At 41.6% G+C, this 24,681-nt stretch overlaps 2 protein-coding genes across 2 annotated transcripts; both read right to left on the bottom strand.

The window, feature by feature from the left end:
• Positions 1-320: 320 nt before the first annotated feature.
• On the bottom strand, positions 321-6,487 carry LOC106602203 (ubiquitin carboxyl-terminal hydrolase 37-like). Its single transcript, XM_082978311.1, has 12 exons — positions 6,420-6,487; positions 5,742-6,094; positions 5,131-5,292; positions 4,675-4,806; positions 3,944-4,076; positions 3,699-3,835; positions 3,447-3,546; positions 3,237-3,316; positions 2,774-3,024; positions 2,517-2,563; positions 2,248-2,329; positions 321-1,412 (listed from the first exon to the last, which is right to left on the bottom strand). The coding sequence occupies exons 1-12, from the start codon at positions 6,471-6,473 to the stop codon at positions 1,171-1,173; spliced, it is 1,773 nt and encodes a 590-aa protein (XP_082834437.1). The 5' UTR covers positions 6,474-6,487; the 3' UTR covers positions 321-1,170.
• Positions 6,488-10,974: 4,487 nt separating this feature from the next.
• Positions 10,975-17,184, bottom strand: LOC106597769 (ubiquitin carboxyl-terminal hydrolase 37). Its single transcript, XM_045722916.2, has 12 exons — positions 17,117-17,184; positions 16,439-16,791; positions 15,828-15,989; positions 15,372-15,503; positions 14,643-14,775; positions 14,398-14,534; positions 14,146-14,245; positions 13,936-14,015; positions 13,473-13,723; positions 13,215-13,261; positions 12,946-13,027; positions 10,975-12,110 (listed from the first exon to the last, which is right to left on the bottom strand). The coding sequence occupies exons 1-12, from the start codon at positions 17,168-17,170 to the stop codon at positions 11,869-11,871; spliced, it is 1,773 nt and encodes a 590-aa protein (XP_045578872.2). The 5' UTR covers positions 17,171-17,184; the 3' UTR covers positions 10,975-11,868.
• Positions 17,185-24,681: the final 7,497 nt, after the last annotated feature.

Genomic DNA, 24,681 nt, shown 5'->3' with positions numbered 1-24,681 from the left:
CTAGCTATGATCAACAACCAATTTGACAAAATATATTTTCCACATTTTAAATTCTGTCTGTAATACAACAAAATGTGTAAAAAGTCAAGGGGTGTGAATACATTCTGAAGGCACTGTAAGTTAAGATTAATGCTCTAATTGTAAGTCTGCTAAAGGACTAAAATGGAAATGTAATAGAAATTAATGGTAAACAATGTATTGTGTAACTTTGGAGTCACTTTTATTGTAAATAAGAATAGAATACGATAAAGCTTCCTGAGTTAAAAAGTTACAACGGTTAACAGAATCATCTTAAATTGGATTATCTTAAATGTGTTTGTCTTTATTGAAATTGCATGGCATGCACAAGTCATCTCCCGACATGCTGGGGACCTGGATCAATGTTGAATATTGCAGGTCATCCAGTCTGACCATGCTGAATAAGAAGTTATACACCACAGTGTATTTCACAACAGGAGGATTTCAAACCAAACCAAATAGAAGGGATGTTATACCCTCTAAATAATCACACACTCTATCCACCACATTTACATGTGTACTACATTTAGTGTGTATACTTTATGTGTTTTTTTACATGAGCTTTATACATTAGGTGAAGTAGTCAAATCAAGGAGAGGCATTTATGACATAAGCTACTGAAAGAATGTTCATGCTAGTGATGAAGAGCAAGTCTCCCTTGATCCCCATGATTAAAGTTGGGCTGAGTGCTGCACCTGTTGAGGCAGGGCTGAGGGTGTTGGGGCTGGGTCTTGTTCTGTCCATGTTGAGACTGGGCCTGGTTCTTCCCATGTTGAGGCTGGGCTGGGGGTGTTGAAACTGTGCCAGGTGTTGCCCCTGTTGAGACAGGTGTGAGTGTGTTGAGGCTGGGCTGGGGGTGTTGAAGCTGGGCCAGGTGCTGCCCCTGTTGAGACAGGTGTGAGTGTGTTGAGGCTGGGCTGGGGGTGTTGAAGCTGGGCCAGGTGCTGCCCCTGTTGAGGCTGGGCTCGGGGTTGTTGATGTTGGGCCCAGTGCTGACCCTGTTGAGGCTCGTTCAGGTGCTGACCCTGTTGAGGCTGAGCTGAGTGTGTTGAGGCTGGTCCAGGTCCTGCCCCTGTTGAGGCATGTCTGAGTGTTTGGAGGCCGGTCCAGGTGCTGCCCCTGTTTAGGCTGGGGCTGGTGCAGGTGGCCATGTTAGGCCCTGTGTGCTGGGGCCTCCCGCTCTCTTGCCCTGTAGGGTGAAAGGAACCGTACACATATATAGCAACACAAGAATATAGATGGTGAGAGTAAGCAGTACCTGAACATATAGAAGAGCATGTAGGCACTCCGGGCTCTGGTCCTCAGCACAGTGGCTTCATTGGACATTGACACCTGGCTGTCGTTACAGCAGAACCAGTTTCCACTGGCATGCAAGATGTCACTAATGTAGTGCCCTGTGGAACAAGTAAGACAGACTAGAGGTCAAAGGTCAGGCTTTTGTGGGTAATAGAGTGTGTTGTAACAGTTAAACAGTTCATTTGGGAGATATTTTATCTGTTACATGTGTCAAGTTTTGAAATCAGAGATAAACAAATACGCGTAGCATATAATTAGGCATGCCTCTCCATTCTTTTGAATTAAACTGCGCAAACTCTAAACATATTGCAGTGCTTGTCGGGATGACACTTCACTCTGAAGCCTGCAGTCTTGCACGCTTGGCCGAAGTGGCTATTGGAGGGTCTAATTATTCCCTACACCAGGGTTCCCCAAATGGTGGCCCATGGGACAAATTTGGCCCAAGGGTGATTTTATTTGGCCCCCCATGTTTTCTGAACAAATAAAATGTAATTGTTAAAAGAATTTAAAAAAGCAACAAATCAGCTCCAAGTGATTATCATTTTGGAAATCTGTTTCAAAGTATTCCCACGCACAATAAAGAGATATATGTGATTGTACACAAATGTAAGCAAGGTTTGATATGAGTCAAATATTATATCTGTTTGGGCTTCTTACGGTCAATTTGCGGTCTACAAACTATTTGTAATTTTGTTCCATACCCCTGCCCATCTGGCTAAGAAATAAAATGGACCCGAGGCTGAATCTAGTTGATGATCCCTGGCCTTCACCCTCGATAATATTCACTCCCTCAGCTTTGGGATGCTTGTGTATACGGCAGAGGCACACATGAACATGCAAATTAAAAGCTGAGGAGAAGGGAGTGATTTGGAATTCAGCTGATGTCATATGTATTGTGCATCTGCATGTGTGTGTTTTAAGGTATTTACTTACCGGAGTTTGCGGAGCCTCCCAAATGAGAGACTACACCAGTCAGCTGGTAGTATCCATTCACTGACTTCACTGGCTGCTGCTTCTGTAAGAAAACACATGTGATCATGGGACTGTCATTTCCTCTACAGTCCACCACACTGTCTACAGTCTACTACAGTACTAGTCTACTACAGGAGGTCTACTACATCGTGTTCTCCTCATAACTATCTCAGTGTTCTGTCATAACTTATTTTTCACTGGTTTCACTCTATCTCTCTCTCTCTTCTCACCACTGAGGCTGTCAGCAGCACTTTCTCTGGTTCCTGGTCATTTGAATCTGAGGGGTCAAATATACATATGAAGAGCTGTGAAAACGTGGTCACTTGTCTGAAATGCTCTGGACTAAAACAGCTCCAATGCATCACTAAAGATGTCTGAGAAACATTTTAAATTGCAGCTTCCAGCTTCTCTGTCAGCAGGACCGTTTTGGGAGTGGATGGTTTGTGTGGTGTTGGAGCAAGAATAGTGTTATGGTGTCATGACCTACCTGAACAGCAGAGGGTGCTGTCTTTGGCCTCTCCAGCTGGGCTGGAGACTTGGCTGGTGAGGGTCTGGGGGATGGACCCCTGGATGCTGGGGGCCAGGTTGGTGAGGGCCTGTGGGCTGGCACTGTGCAGGTGTGGCACCATGTCCCCACAGAGGGTGGAGAGCCTCAGCTCCGAAGGAAACAAAAGAGGAGCCTCCAGCTTCTCCAACCCCCCAGGTCCTCCAAACCTCTTCAGATGCAGAACCAGCACACTGCCCAGAGACAGAGAGGAAGAGAGATGAACAGACAGACAATGAAACCACTCAACAAAATAACAGATGAGTGAAATGTGTTGGGTGGTGCTCATCACTAAGTCCTACAACCTGCTCAGGAAGGTAACTACTCCTAAAGGCTCAGGACACAATGACCACTCATTTCATTACACACTGCTAGTCCTATGAGAGGTTATAAAGGGACAACTCACAGAGGCAGTGTGTGGAAAAGCTCCAACTTTGTGGCGTGGAGTCCTTTACAGCCCTCACATTTGAATTCAACCTTTTCACCCTGGGTTAGAAACAAAAGCATTACAAAATGAATGATACCACTACAATAATAAGATAGCGTATTCTGAGGCAGTGGGCAGCTTGCCCTGGGTGTTAGTCTCTACATGCAGGTCTGAGCCCTAAGTGCTGACTTTGAAAGTGAGTGCTAGGCTGCTCTGCAAGGTGCGCTCAGGGCTGAAGTCCAATGAGAGGTGGTTGTAGTCCTCTCTGGTGGACGACTCGCGCCCACAGCTTCAGAAGCAGGACAAAGAGAAGAAAAATGCTTCAAGTCTGTTTCTGTTTCAGGTGTCTACAATGTTTCTGTTATGCCATGTGTTTTGTAATATTATTTGTAGAAAGATCATGTTCTCAGTAGATACATTACAACCAATGGGAGCTCTTACCTGGTACATGTGCGCACCGACACAAGCTGGAACTCCAGCTGGGAAACAGGGCAGGTATAGCTCACCCCGAGTGTCTTCAATATCATGCCCTCCTCCTTCAGCTGACACAGCATGTTCACAAGTAACTCGTGTGCGTCCTATGATGAGGAGAGAAAGAAACATACCAAGATAAAAGCAAATGAAGAAGATAAAATGAACCCTTGCAAAAAGAGCGCACGTACACAAGAGAGTAGTGCCTCAGTTACCTGTTGCGTGTCCCCCAGATATTTCAAATCATATCCTGACAAGGAGTACTTGACCTTCCACATGAGGTCTGCTTTTGAGGCCTGGTTTGCCCCACTGTCAGGTAGACTCGAACGGTACACATCAGACAGACACCTGTAGGGGAGACAGAGAGTAAATTAGCAGCTGACTGGATGGTGTCAACCTACTGGCTTACGCCTAAAGAGGCAGATGAGTATATCCAAATATGTTTTATCTAACGGCACCTCATCATTAGAAATGATTCATTCGATTCAATGCAATTTCACCTTTGAGGACGGACAATGATCAAAACAACAAAAATGTGTTGTTTATTCTCCTAAGATATTTGGTTTGGATACTGCTCTCAATTCCAGAGCATTTTAAAAAACTACCAATTTCCCACGGTAATGTGGAATGTTCAGTCATTGAGCATTATGGGAAAATAGTAATTCTACACTTTCCAAGTTGGCCTACTAATGTTTACATCATAATCATTGTATCATTGTTGTTCCTCTGGTTTATGAAGATTCCGAAAAAATAAAAAAAAAGGAAAAAAAAATAAAATACATACACAGCAAAATATGAAGGAGTTAAGGTTAGGAAAAGTGTTAGATTTAGCAAAAATGCTCTCCTAACCTGCTACGACAAACACTTTGTATAGAAGTCGCATGCAAATTCATGACCACAAATAATGGGTGTGTGGGGAAGTGTCTGCTTTTGATCCTTCCTTTACCTGAGCAGGTTGGAGAAGGGGGAGGAGCTCCAGAGTTGTTCCTGGTGCAGGATTTTCTTTAAGAAGGAAGGCAGGACCAGGAGACACTGCAGGATGGCGTTAAGGAAGCAAGTGTTGCCAATGTTAGGCAACCTGTGAAGAAAAAGCAGCCATCAGTACACACATAGATATACAATACCCTAGACACATAGAGTGGCCTATGTCATAAACCTTCATAACTCTGTCAAGTGATGATAATGGCAGCCATCTTGGTCATGGAAAAATGATATGTAATTATGTGAGTACACAAAGAAGTGGATGTCCTTTAGGCCAAGATTGTTATAATTAATTTCTTTATAAATATCTAATAAAACTGACATGCTTGATAGTAAGCCCTATCCCCATAGTATATCAGACATTGATCTCTAAACAATAAAGAACTTATATTCAATGCATTTGTGGTGTGTTGTGGTTTACCCAAGAAGTTCCATGTTGACCAGTGCCCCCCGTTCTCCTCTGGCCCCCTGGGTCTCTTCTGACCCTCTGGTGGCTGAGCTGGCCCTGGGAAGACTCATGCTTCTGGTGGCTGAGACTGGCCTCTGGGGCCTTGGGCTAGAGTGGTCCAGAAGAGACAGAGGTCTGGAGGAAGGAGATAAACAGGTCTAAAGCCTCCAAAACAGAGATCGTATCACTCTACGCAGTCTCTCTATTAAATACTATACTGTACTATAAACACAGTCTGAGTAGTTACGCATGTATTGCTGTCCATATAAATGCAGTGTACCAAGTAGACCAGGGCAATAGGTTAGTACTCTCTTTATCCACTAGATGTGGACAGAAGAGCCTAAAACTACAGTTTGTGGAAAATAACTTTCTGGGACTGTGTTTATAGAGTTTCTCAGAGTAGGAGTCTGATCTAGGATCAGTTTGCCTTTTAGAACATTAAAAATCAGATTATTATGGAAAGAGAGGACCTGATCCTAGATTAGCACTCATACTCTTGATAAACACTGGCCCTGGTCTTGTAGCTCTAAACCCAACTCTCTAAAGAGACTCTAGGATGGCACTGTACTTTTTGTTTGAATTACCTGACTGTTGTGCCCTCATGGCTGGTGTCTCCATGACAGTCCAGAGGGTTGGTAGGAGAGGGAGAACTAGGGAGGGACACCACTGGAGAGGATTTCACTGGGGAAGGGTGTTTGGCAGGTGACCGGGGTACAGAGGGCTGTTTAGCAGGAGAGCAAGGCTGAGAGGAACATTTAACAGGAGAGGAAGGTGGATGGAGGGAGGAGAGTTGGTCAGAGGGTGAAGGGTCAGAGGTGACGGAGGCATTCCGTTCAGAACGGTCAGATGGAATTGGAGAGGGGGATGAAGTGCCACTCTCATTCTTCTTTCTTGTCTTCTGCTCTACATCAACTGAATTTGCTTTCTGACGTTTTTTCTGTTGACAAGAAAATGTGATAGTGCTGAAAAAATACCCTTTTCCCCGATCCCCAGCAAATGGAAGAGGGGGGGGTCATCGGAATAGGAAAAGGTAGGCCTAACCGAGAGGAACTTAGCTATCTATCCTAAACCTCATATAACACAGAATAGACAGGTTACATTGAGTGGCATTTGCAACAGCCGAACTTCATGTACATTTCATGTACACTTTTTATGCATTTGTCAATCAGAATGTACTTTTATTCTTCCCACTAGGTCTAAGAGAAAAATACTACTCCAGAATTTAAATAGTTGTTAATCGATTAAATGACCTGATTTCATACCTTTTTGCACCAGCAGAAACAAGCCATGTCAATAACCAATGAAGACTGATACATATCCACATTAACCCATTGTTCAAATTGGCTTAAAGACCATTGTGATGTCATCGGTCATGTATGACACCACCATCTGGCAACCCATTCTATAATATATTGTTCAATGAACAAATATGTTTTATTGAAGAGCAAAGTTATGCAGTATACATACAATATTGGAGATAATATGTTCCATTGTTTTCCTGTTTCTTCTTTTACATTCATTTTTTTGTATGTTGTTTCATTGAACGTACGACCACAATAAAGGCATTTTAAGTGCCTTCATCTTCATCTTCCTTGTTTTTTGATAGCTTCCATGTTGTTTGTGGATTGATCATTGGTTTATTGAAATGCTAAATGCTTTTTCTCATATTCACCAGCAGATGGACAAAGGGTTGGTGAAAAGAATGTGAACAGGTGATAGAGATTTAGCCTGAACCTCAAACAACAATCCAGATTGGTTAGGGACAATTTTCCGTATTCAATCTTGCCCTGAGGGCAGCTCTGCCTCAAGGACATAATGAATGCTATTGGTTCAAATAAAGCTCAGTGGGCAGAGCTTACAGTGCCCAGTGTGAGTTAAATACACTTGCTAGGTGATAAGTTGGTGTTGAATGGAAGGCATAACACAAGGTTGCTGGATTGAATTTTGTTTTCTAACCTCACTCCAACTCCTAAACAATTCTTCTTACCTAAACTTAACCCAACCCTAGCTAGAGTCCCAGATCTGTTTAATGCTGTCTTGCCAACTCCTACAGTGGTTCTTCATTAAAAAGTTGCATCATACTGCAGCACAACTTGCGGGCTGCCGCAGAATTCTATGGCACGTTATTTAAGTGTCAACCATTGTTGCCATTAATGCTAGTTAGTGCTAGTTTGACCACCACAGGGCATCTTTGAGAAGCATTTGACAATTTTTAATATTAAACTAATCGTTGGATAACAGATCGGCTCTCAGAACTCATTTACACGTGTTACTGTGTGTGTTTCAACCCTCTCTCTCTCTCTCTCTCTCTCTCTCTCTCTCTCTCTCTCTCTCTCTCTCTCTCTCTCTCTATCGACCTCTCTCTCTCTCTCTCTCTCTCTCTCTCTCTCTACCTCTAACTCTCTCTCTCTCTCTCTCTCTCTCTCTCTCTCTCTCTCTCTTTCGACCTCTCTCTCTCTCGACCTCTCTCTCTTTCTCGACCTCTCTGTCTCTCTCGACCTCTCTCTCTCTCGACCTCTCTCTCTCTCGACCTCTCTCTCTCTCGACCTCTGAACGCTCAGCTCTGAAAAGCCAACTGACATTTACTCCTAAGGTGCTGACCGGTTGCACCCTCTATAACCACTCTATATATTTACAGTAGTGATGGACAGCTGGAGGCATTTTGTTTTTCACAAGCTAGCAGGCTGTGAATTCTGAAAACAAGCCAACCTAACTAAGAAACACATTTCATTGGTTGCCATGGTGAATAATCCAATAATAATTGGTTGGACACATGAAAGGAAACATCAAATTGTTTTCCCGAATCTCTAAATGAAAATACTTGCAGATCAATACAGATCAAGAAATTACAGTAGTAGATCTAATTGCATTTAGAGGATTCTAAATGAATATCTAATGGGTTTTGTACTATTATCAGGCAGGGTTAATAATACATGAATATATTTGTAGGGGTTGGGAAAATCTGGTTTTAGAGTACTTAAGCTTTGAATACATTGCAAGTTTGCCCATTTTAGCCTTTAGGCTACACTTTACAATTGGACTCATCTGAATGACTGCAACATCTACAGTGGTACAAAAATAAATATATTATTGAATTACTTTTTTTAAATGTATATGTTTATTAAGTAGTCTTGCTTGTCTCAGAGCAGCACAAAACGGTGCTGAAATAGTTGACCATACGCGGGTAGGCTTTTGCTTCAAATCCTATTGTAACAATTGGATGACTTTGGGAGTTTCAGTAAGCAACAATTTGTTGCCTTCATTAGCCTACTTTATTCTTAAAATAACTCCAGCACATAGAAGAGAAAGGAGCCTTAAATAATTAAACAATAAAGCAATTTAATTCACAAATGCATTTGACTGTATTTAAAATTGGCCATCAACCAAAACACACCATGGTAGAAACATGTTACTGATTATTATATATTTTTTTTACTATTTCAAAATGCATATGTTTAATAAGCTACTGTGCAGTCTAACAAGTAAACATAGCCTACAGTACAAGGTAAACATGGCAAAGATAATTAATTCCTTACATAAGGGAGAGCAGGCCATGTCAAGACTTTCTCAGTGACCTCAAGTACTCATTAACTCTGTCTTTAATGCTTTTTCAGGTTGCATCAGTCATGGACACAGTATTAATGGTGAACACCTGGAGGTTCACTGGTAAGCCACATTTGCCTCGGGATCCATCCGAGATAAAAATTGACCCCTGCTGTAAATGGCCATTGGTGCCGGTCACACCACGGAGGGAATTCTCCACTAGGTTCAGATCTAGGATCAGGTTTCTTTCCCCCAATCTTAACCTTAACCATTTGTGGTGGAAATGCAAAACTGACCTAAGATCAGAGTCTAGGGTCAACTTCCCCCTTCACCACCAGTCACAGAGTGAGATCCATAATGTGTTCTCCATTTGAAGGCTGGTGGTGCTGTAAACTCAGTCAGGATATATGTAGTGTATATGTCAATTAACAGGATCCCAATTTACTTTAGCAGATCCAAAATTGGGACCCTGTGAATTCACACATACATCATATAGCATGATATATAGTCATATCAGGTATTATATTATAAAACTAAGACTGGTGGGAGTCATATCATGTAGTATATTATAAAACTAAGACTGGTGGGAGTCATATCATGTATTATATTACCAAACTAAGGCTGGTGGGAGTCATGTCATGTATTATATTGTCAAACTAAGACTGGTGGGAGTCATATAATGTATTATAATATCAAACTAAGGCTGGTGGGAGTCATATCATGTAGTATATTATCAAACTAAGGCTGATGGGAGTCATATCATGTAGTATATTATCAAACTAAGGATGGTGGGCGTCATATAATGTATTATATTATCAAACTAAGGCTGGTGGGAGTCATATCATGCATTATATTATCAAGCTAAGGCTGGTGGGAGTCATATCATGTAGTATATTATCAAGCTAAGGCTGGTGGGAGTCATATCATGTAGTATATTATCAAGCTAAAGCTGGTGGGAGTCATATCATGTATTATATTATCAAACTAAGGCTGGTGGGAGTCATATCATGTATTATATTATCAAACTAAGGCTGGTGGGAGTCATATCATGTATTTTATTATCAAACTAAGGCTGGTGGGAGTCATATCATGTATTATATTATAAACTAAGGCTGGTGGGAGTCATATCATGTATTATATCATCAAACTAAGGCTGTTGGGAGTCATATCATGTTGTGTATTATCAAACTAAGACTGGTGGGAGTCATATCATGTATTATATTATCACCCTACGGCTGGTGGGAGTCATATCATGTATTATATTATAACCCTAAGACTGGTGGGAGTCATATCATGTATTATATTATAAACTAAGGCTGGTGGGAGTCATATCATGTATTATATTATAAACTAAGGCTGGTGGGAGTCATATCATGTATTATATTATCAAACTAAGACTGGTGGGAGTCATATCATGTGTTATATTATAAACTAAGGCTGGTGGGAGTCATATCATGTATTATATTATAAACTAAGGCTGGTGGGAGTCATATCATGTATTATATTATCACCCTAAGACTGGTGGGAGTCATATCATGTAGTATATTATCAACTAAGGCTGGTGGGAGTCATATCATATCATATATTATCAAACTAAGACTGGTGGGAGACATATCATATATTATATTATCACACTAAGACTGGTGGGAGTCATATCATGTATTATATTATCAAACTAAGACTGGTGGGAGTCATATCATGTGTTATATTATCAAACTAAGACTGGTGGGAGTCATATCATGTAGTATATTATCAAACTAAGGCTGGTGGGAGTCATATCATGTATTATGTTATCAAACTAAGGCTGGTGGGAGTCATATCATGTATTATATTACCAAACAAAGTCTGGTGGGAGTCATATAATTTATTATATTATCACACTAAGACTGGTGGGAGTCATATCATGTAGTATATTATCAAACTAAGACTGGTGGAAGTCATATCATGTATTATATTATCACACTATGACTGGTGGGAGTCATACCATGTTTATATTATCAAACTAAGGCTGGTGTGTCTTTTCATGTATTATATTATCAAACTAAGACTGGTGGGAGTCATATCATGTAGTATATTATCAAACTAAGGCTGGTGGGAGTCATATCATGTATTATATTATCACACGAAGACTGGTAGGAGTAATACCATGTTTATATTATCAAACTAAGGCTGGTGTGTCTTATCATGTATTATATTATCAAACTAAGGCTGGTGGGAGTCATATCATGTATTATATTATAAGCTAAGACTGGTGGGAGTCATATCATGTAGTATATTATCACACTACGACTGGTGGGAGTCATCTTAAATGTGTTTGTCTTTATTAAGATTGCATGGCATGCACAAGTCATCTCCTGACATGCTGGGGACCTGGATCAATGTTGAATATTGCAGGTCATCCAGTCTGACCATGCTGAATAAGAAGTTATACACCACAGTGTATTTCACAACAGGAGGATTTCAAACCAAACCAAATAGAAGGGATGTTATACCCTCTAAATAATCACACACTCTATCCACCACATTTACATGTGTACTACATTTAGTGTGTATACTTTATGTGTTTTTTTACATGAGCTTTATACATTAGGTGAAGTAGTCAAATCAAGGAGAGGCATTTATGACATAAGCTACTGAAAGAATGTTCATGCTAGTGATGAAGAGCAAGTCTCCCTTGATCCGCATGATTAAAGTTGGGCTGAGTGCTGCACCTGTTGAGGCAGGGCTGAGGGTGTTGGGGCTGGGTCTTGTTCTGTCCATGTTGAGACTGGGCCTGGTTCTTCCCATGTTGAGGCTGGGCTGGGGGTGTTGAAACTGTGCCAGGTGTTGCCCCTGTTGAGACAGGTGTGAGTGTGTTGAGGCTGGGCTGGGGGTGTTGAAGCTGGGCCAGGTGCTGCCCCTGTTGAGACAGGTGTGAGTGTGTTGAGGCTGGGCTGGGGGTGTTGAAGCTGGGCCAGGTGCTGCCCCTGTTGACGCTGGGCTCGGGGTTGTTGATGTTGGGCCCAGTGCTGACCCTGTTGAGGCTCGTTCAGGTGCTGACCCTGTTGAGGCTGAGCTGAGTGTGTTGAGGCTGGTCCAGGTCCTGCCCCTGTTGAGGCATGTCTGAGTGTTTGGAGGCCGGTCCAGGTGCTGCCCCTGTTTAGGCTGGGGCTGGTGCAGGTGGCCATGTTAGGCCCTGTGTGCTGGGGCCTCCCGCTCTCTTGCCCTGTAGGGTGAAAGGAACCGTACACATATATAGCAACACAAGAATATAGATGGTGAGAGTAAGCGGTACCTGAACATATAGAAGAGCATGTAGGCACTCCGGGCTCTGGTCCTCAGCACAGTGGCTTCATTGGACATTGACACCTGGCTGTCGTTACAGCAGAACCAGTTTCCACTGGCATGCAAGATGTCACTAATGTAGTGCCCTGTGGAACAAGTAAGACAGACTAGAGGTCAAAGGTCAGGCTTTTGTGGGTAATAGAGTGTGTTGTAACAGTTAAACAGTTCATTTGGGAGATATTTTATCTGTTACATGTGTCAAGTTTTGAAATCAGAGATAAACAAATACGCGTAGCATATAATTAGGCATGCCTCTCCATTCTTTTGAATTAAACTGCGCAAACTCTAAACATATTGCAGTGCTTGTCGGGATGACACTTCACTCTGAAGCCTGCAGTCTTGCACGCTTGGCCGAAGTGGCTATTGGAGGGTCTAATTATTCCCTACACCAGGGTTCCCCAAATGGTGGCCCATGGGACAAATTTGGCCCAAGGGTGATTTTATTTGGCCCCCCATGTTTTCTGAACAAATAAAATGTAATTGTTAAAAGAATTTAAAAAAGCAACAAATCAGCTCCAAGTGATGATCATTTTGGAAATCTATTTCAAAGTATTCCCACGCACAATAAAGAGATATATGTGATTGTACACAAATGTAAGCAAGGTTTGATATGAGTCAAATATTATATCTGTTTGGGCTTCTTACGGTCAATTTGCGGTCTACAAACTATTTGTAATTTTGTTCCATACCCCTGCCCATCTGGCTAAGAAATAAAATGGACCCGAGGCTGAATCTAGTTGATGATCCCTGGCCTTCACCCTCGATAATATTCACTCCCTCAGCTTTGGGATGCTTGTGTATACGGCAGAGGCACACATGAACATGCAAATTAAAAGCTGAGGAGAAGGGAGTGATTTGGAATTCAGCTGATGTCATATGTATTGTGCATCTGCATGTGTGTGTTTTAAGGTATTTACTTACCGGAGTTTGCGGAGCCTCCCAAATGAGAGACTACACCAGTCAGCTGGTAGTATCCATTCACTGACTTCACTGGCTGCTGCTTCTGTAAGAAAACACATGTGATCATGGGAATGTCATTTCCTCTACAGTCCACCACACTGTCTACAGTCTACTACAGTACTAGTCTACTACAGGAGGTCTACTACATCGTGTTCTCCTCATAACTATCTCAGTGTTCTGTCATAACTTATTTTTCACTGGTTTCACTCTATCTCTCTCTCTCTTCTCACCACTGAGGCTGTCAGCAGCACTTTCTCTGGTTCCTGGTCATTTGAATCTGAGGGGTCAAATATACATATGAAGAGCTGTGAAAACGTGGTCACTTGTCTGAAATGCTCTGGACTAAAACAGCTCCAATGCATCACTAAAGATGTCTGAGAAACATTTTAAATTGCAGCTTCCAGCTTCTCTGTCAGCAGGACCATTTTTGGGAGTGGATGGTTTGTGTGGTGTTGGAGCAAGAATAGTGTTATGGTGTCATGACCTACCTGAACAGCAGAGGGTGCTGTCTTTGGCCTCTCCAGCTGGGCTGGAGACTTGGCTGGTGAGGGTCTGGGGGATGGACCCCTGGATGCTGGGGGCCAGGTTGGTGAGGGCCTGTGGGCTGGCACTGTGCAGGTGTGGCACCATGTCCCCACAGAGGGTGGAGAGCCTCAGCTCCGAAGGAAACAAAAGAGGAGCCTCCAGCTTCTCCAACCCCCCAGGTCCTCCAAACCTCTTCAGATGCAGAACCAGCACACTGCCCAGAGACAGAGAGGAAGAGAGATGAACAGACAGACAATGAAACCACTCAACAAAATAACAGATGAGTGAAATGTGTTGGGTGGTGCTCATCACTAAGTCCTACAACCTGCTCAGGAAGGTAACTACTCCTAAAGGCTCAGGACACAATGACCACTCATTTCATTACACACTGCTAGTCCTATGAGAGGTTATAAAGGGACAACTCACAGAGGCAGTGTGTGGAAAAGCTCCAACTTTGTGGCGTGGAGTCCTTTACAGCCCTCACATTTGAATTCAACCTTTTCACCCTGGGTTAGAAACAAAAGCATTACAAAATGAATGATACCACTACAATAATAAGATAGCGTATTCTGAGGCAGTGGGCAGCTTGCCCTGGGTGTTAGTCTCTACATGCAGGTCTGAGCCCTAAGTGCTGACTTTGAAAGTGAGTGCTAGGCTGCTCTGCAAGGTGCGCTCAGGGCTGAAGTCCAATGAGAGGTGGTTGTAGTCCTCTCTGGTGGACGACTCGCGCCCACAGCTTCAGAAGCAGGACAAAGAGAAGAAAAATGCTTCAAGTCTGTTTCTGTTTCAGGTGTCTACAATGTTTCTGTTATGCCATGTGTTTTGTAATATTATTTGTAGAAAGATCATGTTCTCAGTAGATACATTACAACCAATGGGAGCTCTTACCTGGTACATGTGCGCACCGACACAAGCTGGAACTCCAGCTGGGAAACAGGGCAGGTATAGCTCACCCCGAGTGTCTTCAATATCATGCCCTCCTCCTTCAGCTGACACAGCATGTTCACAAGTAACTCGTGTGCGTCCTATGATGAGGAGAGAAAGAAACATACCAAGATAAAAGCAAATGAAGAAGATAAAATGAACCCTTGCAAAAAGAGCGCACGTACACAAGAGAGTAGTGCCTCAGTTACCTGTTGCGTGTCCCCCAGATATTTCAAATCATATCCTGACAAGGAGTACTTGACCTTCCACATGAGGTCTGCTTTTGAGGCCTGGTTTGCCCCACTGTCAGGTAGACTCGAACGGTACACATCAGACAGACACCTGTAGGGGAGACAGAGAGTAAATTAGCAGCTGACTGGATGGTGTCAACCTACTGGCTTACGCCTAAAGAGGCAGATGAGTATATCCAAATATGTTTTATCTAACGGCACCTCATCATTAGAAATGATTCATTCGATTCAATGCAATTTCACCTTTGAGGACGGACAATGATCAAAACAACAAAAATGTGTTGTTTATTCTCCTAAGATATTTGGTTTGGATACTGCTCTCAATTCCAGAGCATTTTAAAAAACTATCAATTTCCCACGGTAATGTGGAATGTTCAGTCATTGAGCATTATGGGAAAATAGTAATTCTACACTTTCCAAGTTGGCCTACTAATGTTTACATCATAATCATTGTATCATTGTTGTTCCTCTGGTTTATGAAGATTCCGAAAATAAAAAAAAAGGAAAAAAAAATTAAATACATACACAGCAAAATATGAAGGAGTTAAGGTTAGGAAAAGTGTTAGATTTAGCAAAAATGCTCTCCTAACCTGCTACGACAAACACTTTGTATAGAAGTCGCATGCAAATTCATGACCACAAATAATGGGTGTGTGGGGAAGTGTCTGCTTTTGATCCTTCCTTTACCTGAGCAGGTTGGAGAAGGGGGAGGAGCTCCAGAGTTGTTCCTGGTGCAGGATTTTCTTTAAGAAGGAAGGCAGGACCAGGAGACACTGCAGGATGGCGTTAAGGAAGCAAGTGTTGCCAATGTTAGGCAACCTGTGAAGAAAAAGCAGCCATCAGTACACACATAGATATACAATACCCTAGACACATAGAATGGCCTATGTCATAAACCTTCATAACTCTGTCAAGTGATGATAATGGCAGCCATCTTGGTCATGGAAAAATGATATGTAATTATGTGAGTACACAAAGAAGTGGATGTCCTTTAGGCCAAGATTGTTATAATTAATTTCTTTATAAATATCTAATAAAACTGACATGCTTGATAGTAAGCCCTATCCCCATAGTATATCAGACATTGATCTCTAAACAATAAAGAACTTATATTCAATGCATTTGTGGTGTGTTGTGGTTTACCCAAGAAGTTCCATGTTGACCAGTGCCCCCCGTTCTCCTCTGGCCCCCTGGGTCTCTTCTGACCCTCTGGTGGCTGAGCTGGCCCTGGGAAGACTCATGCTTCTGGTGGCTGAGACTGGCCTCTGGGGCCTTGGGCTAGAGTGGTCCAGAAGAGACAGAGGTCTGGAGGAAGGAGATAAACAGGTCTAAAGCCTCCAAAACAGAGATCGTATCACTCTACGCAGTCTCTCTATTAAATACTATACTGTACTATAAACACAGTCTGAGTAGTTACGCATGTATTGCTGTCCATATAAATGCAGTGTACCAAGTAGACCAGGGCAATAGGTTAGTACTCTCTTTATCCACTAGATGTGGACAGAAGAGCCTAAAACTACAGTTTGTGGAAAATAACTTTCTGGGACTGTGTTTATAGAGTTTCTCAGAGTAGGAGTCTGATCTAGGATCAGTTTGCCTTTTAGAACATTAAAAATCAGATTATTATGGAAAGAGAGGACCTGATCCTAGATTAGCACTCATACTCTTGATAAACACTGGCCCTGGTCTTGTAGCTCTAAACCCAACTCTCTAAAGAGACTCTAGGATGGCACTGTACTTTTTGTTTGAATTACCTGACTGTTGTGCCCTCATGGCTGGTGTCTCCATGACAGTCCAGAGGGTTGGTAGGAGAGGGAGAACTAGGGAGGGACACCACTGGAGAGGATTTCACTGGGGAAGGGTGTTTGGCAGGTGACCGGGGTACAGAGGGCTGTTTAGCAGGAGAGCAAGGCTGAGAGGAACATTTAACAGGAGAGGAAGGTGGATGGAGGGAGGAGAGTTGGTCAGAGGGTGAAGGGTCAGAGGTGACGGAGGCATTCCGTTCAGAACGGTCAGATGGAATTGGAGAGGGGGATGAAGTGCCACTCTCATTCTTCTTTCTTGTCTTCTGCTCTACATCAACTGAATTTGCTTTCTGACGTTTTTTCTGTTGACAAGAAAATGTGATAGTGCTGAAAAAATACCCTTTTCCCCGATCCCCAGCAAATGGAAGAGGGGGGGGTCATCGGAATAGGAAAAGGTAGGCCTAACCGAGAGGAACTTAGCTATCTATCCTAAACCTCATATAACACAGAATAGACAGGTTACATTGAGTGGCATTTGCAACAGCCGAACTTCATGTACATTTCATGTACACTTTTTATGCATTTGTCAATCAGAATGTACTTTTATTCTTCCCACTAGGTCTAAGAGAAAAATACTACTCCAGAATTTAAATAGTTGTTAATCGATTAAATGACCTGATTTCATACCTTTTTGCACCAGCAGAAACAAGCCATGTCAATAACCAATGAAGACTGATACATATCCACATTAACCCATTGTTCAAATTGGCTTAAAGACCATTGTGATGTCATCGGTCATGTATGACACCACCATCTGGCAACCCATTCTATAATATATTGTTCAATGAACAAATATGTTTTATTGAAGAGCAAAGTTATGCAGTATACATACAATATTGGAGATAATATGTTCCATTGTTTTCCTGTTTCTTCTTTTACATTCATTTTTTTGTATGTTGTTTCATTGAACGTACGACCACAATAAAGGCATTTTAAGTGCCTTCATCTTCATCTTCCTTGTTTTTTGATAGCTTCCATGTTGTTTGTGGATTGATCATTGGTTTATTGAAATGCTAAATGCTTTTTCTCATATTCACCAGCAGATGGACAAAGGGTTGGTGAAAAGAATGTGAACAGGTGATAGAGATTTAGCCTGAACCTCAAACAACAATCCAGATTGGTTAGGGACAATTTTCCGTATTCAATCTTGCCCTGAGGGCAGCTCTGCCTCAAGGACATAATGAATGCTATTGGTTCAAATAAAGCTCAGTGGGCAGAGCTTACAGTGCCCAGTGTGAGTTAAATACACTTGCTAGGTGATAAGTTGGTGTTGAATGGAAGGCATAACACAAGGTTGCTGGATTGAATTTTGTTTTCTAACCTCACTCCAACTCCTAAACAATTCTTCTTACCTAAACTTAACCCAACCCTAGCTAGAGTCCCAGATCTGTTTAATGCTGTCTTGCCAACTCCTACAGTGGTTCTTCATTAAAAAGTTGCATCATACTGCAGCACAACTTGCGGGCTGCCGCAGAATTCTATGGCACGTTATTTAAGTGTCAACCATTGTTGCCATTAATGCTAGTTAGTGCTAGTTTGACCACCACAGGGCATCTTTGAGAAGCATTTGACAATTTTTAATATTAAACTAATCGTTGGATAACAGATCGGCTCTCAGAACTCATTTACACGTGTTACTGTGTGTGTTTCAACCCTCTCTCTCTCTCTCTCTCTCTCTCTCTCTCTCTCTCTCTCTCTCTCTCTCTCTCATCGACCTCTCTCTCTCTCTCTCTCTCTCTCTCTCTCTCTCTCTCTCTCTCTCTCTCTCTCTCTCTCTCTCTCTCTCTCTCTCTCTTTCGACCTCTCTCTCTCTCGACCTCTCTCTCTTTCTCGACCTCTCTGTCTCTCTCGACCTCTCTCTCTCTCGACCTCTCTCTCTCTCGACCTCTCTCTCTCTCGACCTCTGAACGCTCAGCTCTGAAAAGCCAACTGACATTTACTCCTAAGGTGCTGACCGGTTGCACCCTCTATAACCACTCTATATATTTACAGTAGTGATGGACAGCTGGAGGCATTTTGTTTTTCACAAGCTAGCAGGCTGTGAATTCTGAAAACAAGCCAACCTAACTAAGAAACACATTTCATTGGTTGCCATGGTGAATAATCCAATAATAATTGGTTGGACACATGAAAGGAAACATCAAATTGTTTTCCCGAATCTCTAAATGAAAATACTTGCAGATCAATACAGATCAAGAAATTACAGTAGTAGATCTAATTGCATTTAGAGGATTCTAAATGAATATCTAATGGGTTTTGTACTATTATCAGGCAGGGTTAATAATACATGAATATATTTGTAGGGGTTGGGAAAATCTGGTTTTAGAGTACTTAAGCTTTGAATACATTGCAAGTTTGCCCATTTTAGCCTTTAGGCTACACTTTACAATTGGACTCATCTGAATGACTGCAACATCTACAGTGGTACAAAAATAAATATATTATTGAATTACTTTTTTTAAATGTATATGTTTATTAAGTAGTCTTGCTTGTCTCAGAGCAGCACAAAACGGTGCTGAAATAGTTGACCATACGCGGGTAGGCTTTTGCTTCAAATCCTATTGTAACAATTGGATGACTTTGGGAGTTTCAGTAAGCAACAATTTGTTGCCTTCATTAGCCTACTTTATTCTTAAAATAACTCCAGCACATAGAAGAGAAAGGAGCCTTAAATAATTAAACAATAAAGCAATTTAATTCACAAATGCATTTGACTGTATTTAAAATTGGCCATCAACCAAAACACACCATGGTAGAAACATGTTACTGATTATTATATATTTTTTTTACTATTTCAAAATGCATATGTTTAATAAGCTACTGTGCAGTCTAACAAGTAAACATAGCCTACAGTACAAGGTAAACATGGCAAAGATAATTAATTCCTTACATAAGGGAGAGCAGGCCATGTCAAGACTTTCTCAGTGACCTCAAGTACTCATTAACTCTGTCTTTAATGCTTTTTCAGGTTGCATCAGTCATGGACACAGTATTAATGGTGAACACCTGGAGGTTCACTGGTAAGCCACATTTGCCTCGGGATCCATCCGAGATAAAAATTGACCCCTGCTGTAAATGGCCATTGGTGCCGGTCACACCACGGAGGGAATTCTCCACTAGGTTCAGATCTAGGATCAGGTTTCTTTCCCCCAATCTTAACCTTAACCATTTGTGGTGGAAATGCAAAACTGACCTAAGATCAGAGTCTAGGGTCAACTTCCCCCTTCACCACCAGTCACAGAGTGAGATCCATAATGTGTTCTCCATTTGAAGGCTGGTGGTGCTGTAAACTCAGTCAGGATATATGTAGTGTATATGTCAATTAACAGGATCCCAATTTACTTTAGCAGATCCAAAATTGGGACCCTGTGAATTCACACATACATCATATAGCATGATATATAGTCATATCAGGTATTATATTATAAAACTAAGACTGGTGGGAGTCATATCATGTAGTATATTATAAAACTAAGACTGGTGGGAGTCATATCATGTATTATATTACCAAACTAAGGCTGGTGGGAGTCATGTCATGTATTATATTGTCAAACTAAGACTGGTGGGAGTCATATAATGTATTATAATATCAAACTAAGGCTGGTGGGAGTCATATCATGTAGTATATTCGCAAACTAAGGCTGATGGGAGTCATATCATGTAGTATATTATCAAACTAAGGACGGTGGGCGTCATATAATGTATTATATTATCAAACTAAGGCTGGTGGGAGTCATATCATGCATTATATTATCAAGCTAAGGCTGGTGGGAGTCATATCATATAGTATATTATCAAGCTAAGGCTGGTGGGAGTCATATCATGTAGTATATTATCAAGCTAAGGCTGGTGGGAGTCATATCATGTATTATATTATCAAACTAAGGCTGGTGGGAGTCATATCATGTATTATATTATAAACTAAGGCTGGTGGGAGTCATATCATGTATTATATCATCAAACTAAGGCTGTTGGGAGTCATATCATGTTGTGTATTATCAAACTAAGACTGGTGGGAGTCATATCATGTATTATATTATCACCCTACGGCTGGTGGGAGTCATATCATGTATTATATTATAACCCTAAGACTGGTGGGAGTCATATCATGTATTATATTATAAACTAAGGCTGGTGGGAGTCATATCATGTATTATATTATAAACTAAGGCTGGTGGGAGTCATATCATGTATTATATTATCAAACTAAGACTGGTGGGAGTCATATCATGTATTATATTATAAACTAAGGCTGGTGGGAGTCATATCATGTATTATATTATAAACTAAGGCTGGTGGGAGTCATATCATGTATTATATTATCACCCTAAGACTGGTGGGAGTCATATCATATAGTATATTATCAAACTAAGGCTGGTGGGAGTCATATCATATCATATATTATCAAACTAAGACTGGTGGGAGTCATATCATGTAGTATATTATCAAACTAAGGCTGGTGGGAGTCATATCATGTATTATGTTATCAAACTAAGGCTGGTGGGAGTCATATCATGTATTATATTACCAAACAAAGTCTGGTGGGAGTCATATAATTTATTATATTATCACACTAAGACTGGTGGGAGTCATATCATGTAGTATATTATCAAACTAAGACTGGTGGGAGTCATATCATGTATTATATTATCACACTATGACTGGTGGGAGTCATACCATGTTTATATTATCAAACTAAGGCTGGTGTGTCTTTTCATGTATTATATTATCAAACTAAGGCTGGTGGGAGTCATATCATGTATTATATTATAAACTAAGGCTGGTGGGAGTCATATCATGTATTATATCATCAAACTAAGGCTGTTGGGAGTCATATCATGTTGTGTATTATCAAACTAAGACTGGTGGGAGTCATATCATGTATTATATTATCACCCTACGGCTGGTGGGAGTCATATCATGTATTATATTATAACCCTAAGACTGGTGGGAGTCATATCATGTATTATATTATAAACTAAGGCTGGTGGGAGTCATATCATGTATTATATTATAAACTAAGGCTGGTGGGAGTCATATCATGTATTATATTATCAAACTAAGACTGGTGGGAGTCATATCATGTGTTATATTATAAACTAAGGCTGGTGGGAGTCATATCATGTATTATATTATAAACTAAGGCTGGTGGGAGTCATATCATGTATTATATTATCACCCTAAGACTGGTGGGAGTCATATCATGTAGTATATTATCAACTAAGGCTGGTGGGAGTCATATCATATCATATATTATCAAACTAAGACTGGTGGGAGACATATCATATATTATATTATCACACTAAGACTGGTGGGAGTCATATCATGTATTATATTATCAAACTAAGACTGGTGGGAGTCATATCATGTGTGATATTATCAAACTAAGACTGGTGGGAGTCATATCATGTAGTATATTATCAAACTAAGGCTGGTGGGAGTCATATCATGTATTATGTTATCAAACTAAGGCTGGTGGGAGTCATATCATGTATTATATTACCAAAAAAAATGTCTGGTGGGAGTCATATAATTTATTATATTATCACACTAAGACTGGTGGGAGTCATATCATGTAGTATATTATCAAACTAAGGCTGGTGGGAGTCATATCATGTATTATATTATCACACTAAGACTGGTAGGAGTAATACCATGTTTACATTATCAAACTAAGGCTGGTGTGTCTTATCATGTATTATATTATCAAACTAAGGCTGGTGGGAGTCATATCATGTATTATATTATAAGCTAAGACTGGTGGGAGTCATATCATGTAGTATATTATCACACTAAGACTGGTGGGAGTCATATCATGTATTATATTATAAACTAAGACTGGTGGGAGTCATATCATGTAGTATATTATCACACTACGACTGGTGGGAGTCATCTTAAATGTGTTTGTCTTTATTAAGATTGCATGGCATGCACAAGTCATCTCCTGACATGCTGGGGACCTGGATCAATGTTGAATATTGCAGGTCATCCAGTCTGACCATGCTGAATAAGAAGTTATACACCACAGTGTATTTCACAACAGGAGGATTTCAAACCAAACCAAATAGAAGGGATGTTATACCCTCTAAATAATCACACACTCTATCCACCACATTTACATGTGTACTACATTTAGTGTGTATACTTTATATGTTTTTTTACATGAGCTTTATACATTAGGTGAAGTAGTCAAATCAAGGGCAGGCATTTATGACATAAGCTACTGAAAGAATGTTCATGCTAGTGATGAAGAGCAAGTCTCCCTTGATCCGCATGATTAAAGTTGGGCTGAGTGCTGCACCTGTTGAGGCAGGGCTGAGGGTGTTGGGGCTGGGTCTTGTTCTGTCCATGTTGAGACTGGGCCTGGTTCTTCCCATGTTGAGGCTGGGCTGGGGGTGTTGAAGCTGTGCCAGGTGTTGCCCCTGTTGAGACAGGTGTGAGTGTGTTGAGGCTGGGCTGGGGGTGTTGAAGCTGTGCCAGGTGCTGCCCCTGTTGAGACAGGTGTGAGTGTGTTGAGGCTGGGCTGGGGGTGTTGAAGCTGGGCCAGGTGCTGCCCCTGTTGAGGCTGGGCTCGGGGTTGTTGATGTTGGGCCCAGTGCTGACCCTGTTGAGGCTCGTTCAGGTGCTGACCCTGTTGAGGCTGAGCTGAGTGTGTTGAGGCTGGTCCAGGTCCTGCCCCTGTTGAGGCATGTCTGAGTGTTTGGAGGCCGGTCCAGGTGCTGCCCCTGTTTAGGCTGGGGCTGGTGCAGGTGGCCATGTTAGGCCCTGTGTGCTGGGGCCTCCCGCTCTCTTGCCCTGTAGGGTGAAAGGAACCGTACACATATATAGCAACACAAGAATATAGATGGTGAGAGTAAGCAGTACCTGAACATATAGAAGAGCATGTAGGCACTCCGGGCTCTGGTCCTCAGCACAGTGGCTTCATTGGACATTGACACCTGGCTGTCGTTACAGCAGAACCAGTTTCCACTGGCATGCAAGATGTCACTAATGTAGTGCCCTGTGGAACAAGGAAGACAGACTAGAGGTCAAAGGTCAGGCTTTTGTGGGTAATAGAGTGTGTTGTAACAGTTAAACAGTTCATTTGGGAGATATTTTATCTGTTACATGTGTCAAGTTTTGAAATCAGAGATAAACAAATACACGTAGCATATAATTAGGCATGCCTCTCCATTCTTTTGAATTAAACTGCGCAAACTCTAAACATATTGCAGTGCTTGTCGGGATGACACTTCACTCTGAAGCCTGCAGTCTTGCACGCTTGGCCGAAGTGGCTATTGGAGGGTCAAATTATTCCCTACACCAGGGTTCCCCAAATGGCGGCCCATGGGACAAATTTGGCCCCCCATGTTTTCTGAACAAATAAAATGTAATTGTTAAAAGAATTTAAAAAAGCAGCAAATCAGCTCCAAGTGATGATCATTTTGGAAATCTGTTTCAAAGTATTCACACGCATAATAAAGAGATATATGTGACTGTACACAAATGTAAGCAAGGTTTGATATGAGTCAAATATTATATCTGTTTGGGCTTCTTACGGTCAATTTGCGGTCTACAAACTATTTGTAATTTTGTTCCATACCCCTGCCCATCTGGCTAAGAAATAAAATGGACTCGAGGCTGAATCTAGTTGATGATCCCTGGCCTTCACCCTTGATAATATTCACTCCCTCAGCTTTGGGATGCTTGTGTATACGGCAGAGGCACACGTGAACATGCAAATTAAAAGCTGAGGAGAAGGGAGTGATTTGGAATTCAGCTGATGTCATATGTATTGTGCATCTGCATGTGTGTGTTTTAAGGTATTTACTTACCGGAGTTTGCGGAGCCTCCCAAATGAGAGACTACACCAGTCAGCTGGTAGTAACCATTCACTGACTTCACTGGCTGCTGCTTCTGTAAGAAAACACATGTGATCATAGGACTGTCATTTCCTCTACAGTCCACCACACTGTCTACAGTCTACTACAGTACTAGTCTACTACAGGAGGTCTACTACATCGTGTACTCCTCATAACTATCTCAGTGTTCTGTCATAACTTATTTTTCACTGGTTTCACTCTATCTCTCTCTCTCTTCTCACCACTGAGGCTGTCAGCAGCACTTTCCCTGGTTCCTGGTCATTTGAATCTGAGGGGTCAAATATACATGTAAAGAGCTGTGAAAACGTGGTCACTTGTCTGAAATGCTCT

This window comes from Salmo salar, chromosome 08, assembly GCF_965601325.2.
Source record: "Salmo salar chromosome 08, fSalSal1, whole genome shotgun sequence".
Classification (NCBI taxonomy): Eukaryota; Metazoa; Chordata; class Actinopteri; order Salmoniformes; family Salmonidae; genus Salmo; species Salmo salar.
This window is presented reverse-complemented; position numbering and strand designations above follow the sequence as displayed.

Bases quoted from the DNA above. Each gene is read 5' to 3' on its own strand.
- LOC106602203 (XM_082978311.1), bottom strand. From the start codon at position 6,473: ATGTATCAGTCTTCATTGGTTATTGACATGGCTTGTTTCTGCTGGTGC. The intron at 2,330-2,516 runs GTGAGAAGAGAG...GTTTTCTTACAG, and splicing joins TGCTGCTGACAGCCTCAGTG to AAGCAGCAGCCAGTGAAGTC. The intron at 1,413-2,247 runs GTAAGTAAATAC...CTTGTTCCACAG, and splicing joins GGGAGGCTCCGCAAACTCCG to GGCACTACATTAGTGACATC.
- LOC106597769 (XM_045722916.2), bottom strand. From the start codon at position 17,170: ATGTATCAGTCTTCATTGGTTATTGACATGGCTTGTTTCTGCTGGTGC. The intron at 16,792-17,116 runs GTATGAAATCAG...TCTTGTCAACAG, and splicing joins GTTTCTGCTGGTGCAAAAAG to AAAAAACGTCAGAAAGCAAA. The intron at 15,504-15,827 runs GTAAACCACAAC...TTTTCTTCACAG, and splicing joins GTCAACATGGAACTTCTTGG to GTTGCCTAACATTGGCAACA.